The sequence below is a fragment of the Manacus vitellinus genome, unplaced genomic scaffold (genome assembly GCF_001715985.3).
Source record: "Manacus vitellinus isolate BGI_N305 unplaced genomic scaffold, ASM171598v3 scaffold_66_pilon, whole genome shotgun sequence".
NCBI lineage: Eukaryota > Metazoa > Chordata > Aves > Passeriformes > Pipridae > Manacus > Manacus vitellinus.
Window position 1 is genome coordinate 366,417 of NW_021940729.1, and position 12,576 is coordinate 378,992.

Genomic DNA, 12,576 nt, shown 5'->3' on the forward strand with positions numbered 1-12,576 from the left:
AGAGGGAAGAAGAGTGAACACGGGCCTAATGCCATTTGTCTGGACTTCTCTGAAGGTATTCCCACAATTAAAGGCCAGCTACCCCAGACTGGGAACCAGACAGGGACAGATAAACCCCGAATATCTGGATATTTTGGGGATTTTGTCAGACTCCAGTGCCCAGACAGAGCAGGAATAAGCAGTAAGGGAAAGGAAATAACTGAGGCTCTTATCTGAAGACAGTCAGGGAACGCAATAAGCTGTCTGTCTTTTTGTAAGTGCAGATCCTTCTCCACCATTTATTTTACAAAGCACTAGCACAAATTTCTACAAGAAAATCTGCTGCCTTGCCCTTGCCAGCCAGAGAAGGTTTGGTGAGCAATACTAAGTGCTGAAAAAGCAGTAAAAAGTGAAGTGCTGTAAATCCAGATATCAGTTTATCTCTTGGTAAACTTTTCAACTATACCTGAAATAACTTGAATGGTAGGATTTTTGCCCCCCCCCCTTTTTTTTAAAGAAAAAAATTCCCATTATACACCTCTTGGTGTGCATTTAGTCTGTTGCAAACAGTGCCATCATAGTATGAGAAGGGAATAGGAACCTTAACCAAGGTTGACAAGACAGCTTTGTAACTTCTACTCATGTTCAGGCTGTGAGGAAGGAGCAGCTAAATCCAAGGGACCACCAGGCAGCACATCTTCCCTTGCCATGTCCCACTGAGTGCTTGGAGGCTTTCCCTCCTCCAGGGATGCAAGGGAAGCACCCCAGAGCCAGGCCTGGCCCATGGCAACGGCAGCACCACTGCAGTGGAACAGGGCTGCATCACTAGAGGGGTCCAGGTTTTCCCTTCCTCAGTTTTAAACCAGCACATCAAGACAGAAATAAAGCCTCCTCCTCTTGGCTGGATTCCTTCCCACAGGAGGAACCCAGCCCAGCTCTCAGAGCACGGCCAGGTGTCGGCACACGGCAGCAACAGCGATTCACTGAGGCCAAACTGACTCAAAAACCACCACTGGGGGGGAAAAAACCACCTTAATAGTGCTGCAGGAGCTCTACAGTGCAAGTGCTGCCAAGAACACCCCGCCAGAGCCGAGCCTCTCACCTGACTCCTTCGTTGAGGTTGTAGAGTTCATGGTCTGGGAGACCCTTGCGCTGGAACACCGCGATTACTCCATTGTGGATGCTGCAAGAGGACACGGGGAGACATCAGCACCCAGAAACACTTCAGAAGGGTCTCACTTCCACAGTGAGCTCAACATTTCTTTCTAGACACTGCAGGACCTTTTTAGAAGTCATAGGTGACTTCTGGTACCACATCCACGCCCTAAAGGGAATTATTGCCTGGAAAAGAGATGACACCTTTGAAAATCAGCTCTTTTTGTTCTGCTCCAATTTTGTAGCTTTAACAGTTGCACATCTGAAATCAGTAATTTCAGAAAACTTAGGCCTATATATTTTAGGTATTTTAAGAATCTTAAGTGTAACTTTTACTATATTTGCATATTAAGTATATTTGAAGTATTTTGAAATATGGTTTTGTCTCTGTGGCTCACTAGAGAGACAATTAACAGCTTTGCTATGAGACCAGTGATGATATTCCCAGCATTGCTGGCATATATTTGTTTGAGCTGTGGTTATTTGATTTCGTTATCAACAAATCATCATTTATACAGGCTAGACACTATACCTGAACTTTTACCCCTAAATATAGCATCCCTTTTCTAGAATGTAATCTCAAGAATTTTTAGTTCTTAACTCCCCATGAGCACCAGATAATTATGCATTTTAAGTCCATTTAACCCGTCTCTCATTCATTTTTGAAAACGGAACAACAGAAACAGGGCAATTGGTTACAAAGACTGTTTCCTATCACCACTCAGTCATTTCTCAGAGATTTACCCTTCAGCTAAAGCAAAGGCAAGGCTGTGCTGAAAGAACTACAGGTTAAGAGTTTCTAAGGGGGACAGCAGGAGAGGAAGCGACGTGCTCAGCACAGGCCAACCATCTGTCCTACAAAAATGCTCCATTTTCGCTTTCAGTGCCATTTGTAACTGTTCTGGAGGCAGATGTTGCTCAGAGGTGATGACTTTCTGCTGCAATCAGGTGCAATCAATGCCAGGACTGAGACCACAGAACTCTCTAGCTCAGTACAAAGCCACACACCCAACCTGTCTCTGGCCACCTGCCCTAAGAATTCCAGGATGCTGAAAGACAAAAACCTGCCAGGTACTGCAGGTACCTGGCAATTCACATGCTGAAGCAGAGACACTGAATGGTGCCCTGACCTCAACAAGACTGCACCTCAAAGGATGACTGAAATGAGTGTGTGCTTCAAAAGGAAGCTCTGAAACGCTCCTGAAATACACTGAAAACAATTAGTGTGGTGACACATCACCCTAATTCACTGAGCTTGGGTCTGAGGACAAAGGTGAAGCAGTGCCAGAGAAAAGTGAGACTAAACCTGTTCCAGCATTAGGAGAAGCGTCCTTCCCCAACCCAGTGCCACCTTTTTTAGTCTCACAGTTTTGACTCCAGAAGGAAAGAAGACTCACACAGTCCCTCCATCTGTCAGCTCACCCCCTTTTCTCAAACACTCCTCCACTCTTGTAACTGCTTAGCAACTTCTACCACATTTAACTATGGAATGGAAGTCCCCAAAACATTAAGGTCTTTTAGGTTTCAGCTGGGGTAGAAGGAGCTTCTTTTAGTGACTAAGAACACTGTGCAGGGTGAGCTCAGCCTTTATTTGACATGCACACAGATGCTTTTATAGCTTCCTGACACTAACACACAAAAAAAGCAGCTTTTATCTGCTCCACTGCCCGTGGTACTGCTACATGAATTCCAACGTGACTGCTCTTAGTGAAGTGACCCAGTCAGTGCCAGTGGTGGGAATGAAGTTATTTCTGTCTGACTTTACCCCGTGTGTACCATAAAGATGATGCCACAGCTTCTCTGGGCAACCTGTGCCAGGGCCTCACCACCCTCACAGGGAAGAATTTCTTCTTAACATCTAACCTAACCCTACCCTCTGTCAGTTTGAAGCCATTCCCCCTTGTCCTGCCACCACATGTCCTTGTAAATAGTCCCTCTCCAATCTTTCCTGTAGGTTTGGTCAGCTCCAGGGCCACATCCAGCCCCGTGGGGCTGCTCCCCCTGCAAGGGGATGTCACTGCAGGAGCTGTGCCAGGAGGCAGCACAGCGTGCCTGGGGCCCTCAGGCACCCACACTGAACCTTCCCAGGTAAAACAGTCCCTTCCAGTGCCTGCTGGGAGCACAGGGAGGGAGGTGGGGGGTAAACCCACCACTGTTCACCGAGAGATTCAAAATGCAGGTACACAGCAGCAAAGAGAGGCACTGCTGGAAAAGCTCTGCCACGTTCAGCTGCGGGAAAAGGAAATTAAAAGTGGCAGGTGAAGGACAGGGTACACTGTGGAGAAACCCAGAAGCAGATAAAAAATAAGAACCATTATCCTCTTCTCTCTTTTGGAGACGTTTCCCTTATCCACTCCCCCCGCACCCCAGCAGCCCCTCTTTCCCCCCTCCACCCACGGGCACAGACACACACTGGTGATCTCACCCAGCTTGTTTTGGCTGGCTCCAACAGACACACTCAATTTACGATTATTTGAAAATTGGCAGCTAAATGTCTCTGGTACACAGGGAAGTGACTTGGGTGTTTTAATATTATGAGTAATATGGGAAGAACGATTAATGTAGTGAATAAAACAAGCAGTCTTTACACGCTCCTCTGATTCGGAAATGAACTTTGCAATGTTCCCTGCCAGCCTTCTGCAGAGAACAATGACTAAATATCTCTCCTAAAAGCCAGCCTGCTCTCTTCTCTTTCTCTCTGGCACTACTTTCTGAATGAGGGGGAGGTTTTCTCTCTCCAGCTTAACAGGTCCATTATTATTCCTTAAAGAAATAAGAGAGAGTAAGCTTTTTAAGCAATAAGGGGGACAGGTTGTGAGGATTTAAGTTATTGCCTGCATAAAACATCCCAGCAGCCATCTTTTAACCTGCCTGGGACCTCCCTTGTAGTGAGGGACAATATCCTTGTCTGGAAAACAAGTCTTGGCCTCACTATGTTGACCTTTCCTTTCCATTGCAGACAGCAGTGCTTGTATGGAGGGTGCAGGATTACAGCCCCTGGCTGCAGGTGACATGGGAATGCCACCATGATCTGGCCCTCCACTTGCCCAAGAGGCAACAAAAAGGAACTGGAGTAACTAGCATGCTGTTGGTGGCCTTGGTGCCAAGATATTAAAAGGTTGGCTCAAATCTTCTCAGTTACATTAAGCTAATGAAAAAACCCAACCCTTGCTTGAATCAAAGCAATTCTATGGTTTCTACGAGTGATAGTTTAAAAGGGTTTGGTCACAATGGTATAACCTTTTGGTGTAAAGAAAATCTGAGCTGCTGCTTACAAACCAAAGTCCTGCAGGATGCTTGAGGTGGGTGGATCACCCTTACTGTGCCAGTGACCAGCCTTCACTGAGGCTTAAGTCAATAATGAATGCAATTAAACTCACATTGTAATAGTTAACCTGAACTGAAAATGCCTTGTAAACTCCCTGCTGTGACTCTTTTACAATGTGAAAGTTAATAATGGGGGCACTCGTGCACTGATATTACTCTGAACACCTTCCCTGTAGTTGCTGTGTTTGTAAACGTGTGCACAAGAACACAGGAAACAAAACAGAGCCCAAAGAGCTCTACAGAGCAGGCTGGCTGTAGGAGGGGAAATCAGGATCAGAAAACTGAAGAGACCAGTCTTTTTGGAGGGGAAACAAAATGTCAGATGGCTCCAGCAATGTATTGTACTTATCTATCCCACCACAGGCACAGATTGCCAAAGGAAAACTACGTACAACCAAGGCAGCACTCACAGCCACAGAAATCAAGCCAGCAGCCTAAGGAACTTCACCTCTCTGGAAAGACAACTCGTTCTGGATTTGTCTGATCCTCCAGAGGAGGAGGAGGCAGCTCCAGGACTCATTATTCAGCTGTGCAGGAGGTGGGGAATGGCAGCTCCAGCACTCACAGCACGGACCTTCCCCACCTTTTGCTTCAGCACAAAGGGATCAGAAAGGTGTAAATTCCCAAAGCACAGAGCTGGATCCTCACTGATGTTCTTTCACTGACATTTGGAAGCCAAGAAGGAAAAACTACTGTGATTAAAACACCCTTTTCTGCCAGGTGAGAATCAGTTTGGCCACAGAGATGAGGAACAACTCCAAAGCTGGACTCGCAAGTCTCTAAATCCTGACCTGTGTGCTTCAACTGAGGCCACAGTTCTCCCAGCTCAACATTTCCTGGGAAAAGCATTTAGACTGGCCCCTGTTTACATTCCTGCACAGCACACAGGTAATTTTAGTTCTCTAAAGCAGCCACTGCCTTTGTATGCAAATAGCATGGGTGAAAATACCACTGTGATTTTTATGTAGTGTTTGCAAATTCTCCCCTTCCCAGAGCTCCAGGTGAGGTCCAGGAACAAAAACAATGCTGTGTGAATAATCACACCCTGTGACTACCAGGCAGTTAAAGACAACATTTTCATTTTCAAAAGGGACTAAATGACTGAGGGCTCATTTCCTCTGGACAGTTACAGGAACAGCTAATTAACAATAATTAACCTGATACACTTGCATCAAAACCTTCTTGAAGACATCCTTGCTACAGAATAAAACCTCACTTTTCTGAACTAGCCTAATCCAATTGGGAAGAGCCCATCTTCAGCACAGCTTCAGTCCAGCTGCAACTCCACAGGCCTTCCATGAGGCTTTGACCACTTCCAAATAAGCTTCCAGCTGCTAGTTCACTTATGGTCCTGGAATTTCTACCAAGGTAAAGCAGCCTGCAAAGAGGGATAGGTTTCAGTTTTGCACTGGATCATGCAACTGAAAACAAGCTGGTCTGCAAAACTCCTTCTTCAAAGAGTTTGGGAGGCATTAGTTCACTGACTTCACCAACTACAAACACCTGTCTTACACATGAAGAAGCTGAGACAGCCAGCTGATGGGATTTCCCAGAGGTGTTACTGAGTCAGTATTTCTATGGACTGTAGGACAAAGGAGACTTTGGCATCCAATTATAACTGCATTGAAGGAAGGATAAATAATTAGGGAGGGCTATGGGGAGCAGCAATTCTCCATCATCACCACCACTTTGTATTACTGCAGTCAAGGCTGGAACATGCTCTGTGGTGCAGTGGTGGCTTGACCAGTGGGAAATCCCTTCAGCAGCCCCATTCCTCCCCCTCACTCCAGTTAGGCTCTGTCTACCCTCCATGCACACAGTGTCAAACATTCCAAATAAAGGGTCAGGGAAAAAAAAAGGGTGATCCTCAGACAGGCAGAAGAATTTCAAAATATTTCTAAACAACCACGAAATATTGGAAGAAGTAAAATTTCCTAGTAGTAGAAGTCACAGATAAATAGGCTAGTCTGGAATATTTTCTCCATTAGAAAAGCCTCCCCGTGATCTGAAAAAAACCCATTCATTTTTAATTAGAAGATGAAACATGGTTTGCATAACTGTAAAAATTACTTTACAGCAAGTTATTGTGCTTATTACAACCCCATAAAAAATTAGCCCTAACCATAAAACCCTCTGTGATTCCATATGTCTCCTCGGATTTAGTGCTGATCCCACTAATGTCACAAGCATCTCATCTGCGTTTTCTTCGCCTCCTCTTTGCTGTCTCCCACTCCTTCATGTTTCCGTGGATCTTCCCCGTTTTCTTACACCAAAAAGGATCTAAGTGCCTTTGACCAGAGGCTTTTCCCACAGCACAACTGAGACAGCATCAACTCCTGATTAGGCAGTCTGTGTGAGCTCAGTCAGAAGGAAAACCTCGCGATGGATTTTATTCGCCCTGAGAGGGCCCCCCCGGCTTTGCAAAAGGCTCAAGATTAAAACCCCGGGGTTCTCAGTCCAATTGGTTTAGTCAGCGTTCAGCCCTCAGTTTTTGCCTGAAGCAGAAATGGGGGGGGGGGAAGAGGAACAGAAGACAACGCTAGTGAAAAAAAATCTGAACTATTTTAATACAATGCAAATTCTGTGAGCTGCGAGGAAACCGGGCAGTTCTGCTGTTGGCTGCCACTGACGGTGCTCTGCTGCACACATCTTCTGGGGTTCATGGGAAAGCCATGAGATAAAGTCTCATTTGCATAACAGCAGACAGCAGCTCGGCACCACTTTCCCTTTGATCTCACAGCGTGGAGAAGTTTTAGTTTGGAGGTGAAGGGAAGTTATCAGGGAGGAAGAGACTTTCCTTGCTTCCACAGTGCTGCTTGACCCCCTGCACGCTGAACCCGACATTTGGCTCCTTCAGCTTGTCCTCCCCTGGTGTCAGAGGGCAGCAGGAACCCTCTGGTATGAACAGTCTGAGGCTGAGACTGGCCTGAACAGAGCGGAGGTGGCGGAGGGGACATCGCTGGGCAGCCAGACCGCGGCCACACACCGGGGCACTGCAGAGGGGCAGCTGCACGTCCTCCTCAGAAGGACCCCACAGTGACAGAGCTGCTAACACACCCCACCAGGATGACTCCAGCTTGAAGCTTTTCAGCTTTTCCCTGGCGTGGCTGGAGCAGCATCCTTGGTCTGCCTCAAAAAATCTTCCTTTCAGCTCGGGACCCACAGACTCGCGTTGTGCTCTAACTCTCCCCACCTTGGTTTTGATGAGCCTGGTTCAAAGCCTCTTTCAAAAGCAGATACACACATGCCACACCCAGGTAAGGCTGCTAACATTAGGCAAGAAACCAGCAGACATTTAAATATAGAACAGCCAGGCTTGGTGAGAGGGAAGAGCTCTGCCAGCGCACCTCGGCTTCTTGATCAGCAAGCTCTTAATGCTCAATATTGCACAGAATGAAAGAGCACAGGCAATCCTTTTGTTTGGAAGGAAAAATATCCCCGTAAAAAGAAGGATGGTGTGCTAGTCCTGTGTTGTGTTGTTTTAAATTTGCAGCGGAAAAATAAAAAAAAAAATCTTCCACGGCCCAAGATTTTAAAAACCTGGACAAGATTTCTGCCAAGTTTAGATGCCCACTGACATGATGGTCTCTCCAGGAGAGATGAACTCCCTCAAGACCAGACCCTCCTATACATGTCAAGATGGGCACACACTGGTGATAGGTAGAAGCTACAGTGGGTACCTTCTTAATACAACTTACCCAACAACATTTAAGCCCTGGCTCTCCTGAGGATAAAGCCCCAGTTTTACAGCCTGTAGACTACTGGAGCTCCTTAAAACCGGCAGAGGATACAAGCCTTTCTGTGCCTGAAAGAGGCATTACCCTCACTCTCTCTCTCACTCAGGAGAAAGCCTTGCACTGTTAAATAAGAAGTAAGAGGCCTTCCCTTTGCCCATGGCTCGTAATCTGCAGTACTTGCCACAGCTTTAGGCAGCTCTCAGTGCAGGCACACGGTGCCTACTTGACCTGACACCACACAACAGCCCTGCCAGTGCTCCCAAGGCGTTTTGGAGGCACGTGCCAAAGAGCAGGGACAGCCCAGCAACCCCTGCACAGGGAAAAGGTAACCCAGGGCAGGAAAACACAGCTAGGTCTGAATCCATGCAAAGCAGGGACAGGATGACTGGCGGGCACCCATTCCAGGAACAGGCGGTGGGACAGTTGTTGTTTCATCCAAACAACTGTTTGGATGAAAGGTACAGATGTCTGGTTCAATGATACTTCTGGCCAGAGTTATATTTGTCTTGTCCAAATTAAAAGTAACAATCTCTTGCTCCATCTCAGTTAGGAAAATCCTCTGGTTTGAGTACCAGCAGCCCCTGTGCCTGGAAGGCTCCCCCTCCCAGCCAGCCTGGTGCCTGACCTGCTCCCCCTTCACATCTGCCTCCACAGCAGGACCTGGAAAAGCTGTCAGAACACCACCACAAAAAGGCTCTGGGGACTGTGTTCTGTCACCTTGATTCACACCAAGGAGTGTCTCACTCCCTGCTGCTTCCTGTGAGGCTGCTGGCCAAATGAAGTCCAACTGGCACAAAGGTTGCCCAGTCTATCCTTTAATTACCACCACTGCCCATCCAGACCTCAGGTGCAACTTTGGGTCATATAAACAGCGTGATATTTGAGCAGAAACTCAATCTCCTTTGTGACCAGCACAGTTTCAGTGCACTGCTGCCATTCAACAACTAATTCTTGATGCTGACATGAAACCACAAATGAAGAGGTGAGAAGGACAGAAGATGTGGTATTTTATATGGTTCATTTCTCTCAAAACTGAACTACCTTTAACAAACGTGTCTGTTATCCACTGGTATTTTTCTTCCTACACTTGTACTGCCATACAATTATAAAACATTACAAGACACTTGCCAAGCTGTGACCCAGGAGATGACATTTCATTTTCAAAAATGACTTGAGAATTTAATTCCTAACAACTTAGAGACTCATGTTCATCTTTTAAGAGCGTCACCAAGACAGTCATTAAGATGCTTTCTGAATATCTGGGCTAATTCCTGTTCACAACAAAATGTTTGTATGGGTTTTCTTGTAGAACAGTCATAAAATTCAAATGTATAAACACAGTAAAGGAAACAAGCAGGTTTTGTCCAAAGTGCAGGTGCTTGCGTGGGCACATACACATATAGAGAGTAAATATTTTTTGTAATAATGGGAGTAAATTGAGTAGACTTTGTCATATCTGTATCAACAACCAGCAATATGGTTATGCAGATAAAAACAATGTGTTTTAATAGCTGCGTGTAACTTTTAAAAAAAGAGCAAACTAAAATGAAACCAAAATAAACCTTGAATGAGAGTATCTAGATAGACACAAAGTCACATCTGCAGCCGGGCAAGCATGAAACAAGTGAAACAAGTCTCGGTGTGCCAGGAGGAAGGCTGAGCCATCTGCAGGGAAGGCTCTTCGCTGTCAGCCTTTGGAGAAAGGTCGACAGCGACGGGGGAAAGCGCCGCTCCCTCTTCCACCTGCCCGAGGCTGGGATGGGAGCCAGGCGTTCCAGCTGGGAGCCGGCAGGGCACCGGCCGGGCGGGCACCGGCCCGGGGAGGCTGCGGGGAGCGAGCCCTTACCTGTTCCAGGTAGCGTTGGAGCAGGCCCGGCGCTGCTGGGTCCCCCGCTCATCCAAGGCTGCCTGCTCTCTCTTGCCCAGATCACTGAGGCTGGGCGAACTCATGAACTTCAACCTGCGAAGAGTCCTCATGGTCAAATGTGTGTTCGCGCGTGGCGGCTACAGACACACCATCCTGCTCACGCACCCACGCACGGCGGGGCGCGGGGCAGCTCCCTCCGGCCGCTGGGCAAAAAGGGAACTTAAAGAAAAAAAGAAGAGAGAACCAGTCTCTACGGAGCACACCTTCTCTGCCAGCAAGAAAACAAACCTTTAATCAGATCAACTCTGACGTCATCAACCGTGGTTAATAATTTTCTCCAGTCCTTTTTCGAAAAAAAAAAAATAAAAATAAAAATAAAAAGTCCAACTTTTCTGGCGGCTGCTGCTGCTGCTGCTGCGCTTTGAAGGGGCCCCTCGGTGCCCCGGGTGCGAGGGCTTCCCCTCCCCCTGTGCCCGGGCACCGCGTCCCGGGAATGTCGCTCAGTGCCGCGGTGCTGGGCTCCACCTGCCATGGGAACCGCTCGGCTCCTCCGGCAGCTCTGGGGGGCTCAGGGCATCTCCCAGTCTCTCCCCCCTCCCCTCTCTCTCTCTGCACTCATAAATGGAAATGAAACTGGAGGGCAACGGGCAGGGGAGAAAAAAAAACCAAACAACAAAAACCAAAACAAAAAAGCAAAGCAACCAAACCCCAAGCAACCAATACTGACGCACTGAGACTTTATTGGGAAGTTTCATAACTGGCTGTGCCCTGCCACGTTACGACACTGCACACACGCTCCCACAGACACATCCACACCCTCCCTTCACCCTACACACTCAGCTCCCTCCCAGGCTGCTCCTCCTCACGGTGCCACAGAGCCACAGGACGGCACAGGATTCACAAGCAACGCGACTGCGGAGTGAAAGTGCTGGCTTGGGGTTGAGCATTTTGAGGAATATCTGGCGGTGCACAGAAGAGCCAGATGCTTTGTCTTTCTCTGCCTTTTAATTGAGATAACAGCTGCACAACTCAGGGCATACTTCGTTTCTACAAAAGCCCCAGGTGTCTTATCTTCAAAGGAAAAATCTCCTTTCTCTCCCTGACTGCAGCAGTCAGCTGAAGGATACGCTGCTACAAGACTCCAGCCTGCGCTCAGCTCGCTGTCACTCACTGGCAGTTCTGGTTTAAATTCAGGAGTGCCTGGCTCATCTGCTGGGAAGTAACCTAACAAAACAGTGATTAGCTTTCTCAGAAAAGGAATTGTTTGCAATAGACTGAGCCAGAGTGTAAGAACTGCTCTCTGTCCCTACGGCATTGGTCTGCAAATAGTCTGGTAAAAGCCACGATGGCTCCTTGCAGAGTAACCTCCCACTCACTGCGAAGGGGCTGCAATATAGAACTTATCCTTTCTTTTTCTTTTTTCTTCCTGCTTTCTACTTACTCTTTTTATCTGTGATAACCTATTGTCTCGATTCAGGCTACAACTGCATTTTCTGATGTCCAAATAATATGGCAAACCTTACACTGCAGGAGAGCTGAATTTCTCGGAGAGAGCTCTGCCTTATGTGCATCATTTACTGACATATTTAGTAAAAACCAATTTATCTCACTATTCACCCTAAGTCAGATAAGATGATTGCATATAAACATGCACTTCCAAAGTTTGTATTTGGTATTACCTCCATGTGAACCAGCTGCAGAACTACCTAGGGAAATCAATCCATTTTTACCTTGTGCTGGTTTTAGCAGTAGTGGTTTTATCCAGCTGCTTGGATTAGCGTTATACTGACTGCCCTTCCCACACCAAAATCCTCACGTATAGCTCTCAAGTTTACAAACAAGCATCACAGTAGATGCCACATAACATTTCACTTTGTAAGGGACGTGCAGCTCCTCATCTAAGCCATGGACAAAGACATTGATATCCCTGGTCTCTTCCAGATGTTTAAACCCTTCAAACAAACAAACAAACAAACAAACAATTCACTCTGTACACGGCAGCAGAAGGAAAACAAACACAACAATATATGGCTGTATTCTAAGGAATGAGATGGTTTCTACAGCATACAAATCAGGGCCCGAGCACAGCTCCAGCAGAACACTGCCCTGTTCAAATCCAAGGAAGGGCACTCCATTCCTGTGGATAACACAGCCAGGGAGCACAGCTCGGGCTGAGCTCCTGCTGAGGCCTCAGATAAAACCTGTGTCTGCCCTGCTAAGTGAAATAACCAGTTAGATAAACCCGTGGCAACATAATGCCACCTAATTTCATTTTCCACCTAGCTCGGTTGCTTTTCTGCTTCTCACTTTCCATGAATTTGATAGGCCTCGCAAAATGTCATTATACTGGATTAAACCCTGGGAACTTTTAACTCTTTGATCCTTGGCAGCACCAGAGACTTTACAAACTGTGGTGCCAGTATGTCAGCATCTACCTGGTAATGTTTCATCTGCTTTTTTTCCCTAAAATCCCCAAGTAGCTAATTGACTAAACGCAAGGAGCTGCTGTGT

The 12,576-nt window shown here is 46.9% G+C and overlaps 1 protein-coding gene across 3 annotated transcripts in view; it reads right to left on the reverse strand.

The window, feature by feature from the left end:
• Positions 1–12,576, reverse strand: part of PRR5 (proline rich 5) — a 57,307-nt gene that overhangs the window by 32,738 nt on the left and 11,993 nt on the right. Inside the window, exons 1-3 of one of the 3 annotated variants that reach the window (XM_018083686.2) lie at positions 10,354–10,420; positions 10,045–10,158; positions 1,082–1,162 (exon numbers count right to left, since the gene is read on the reverse strand). In XM_018083686.2, coding sequence (XP_017939175.1) covers positions 1,082–1,162; positions 10,045–10,148 — 185 coding nt within the window. In that variant the 5' untranslated portion in view covers positions 10,149–10,158; positions 10,354–10,420. Of the gene's footprint in view, positions 1–1,081; positions 1,163–10,044; positions 10,238–10,353; positions 10,421–12,576 lie in introns of those variants that run through there. The other 2 variants (XM_008919372.3, XM_008919371.3) reach the window with 2 other exon arrangements.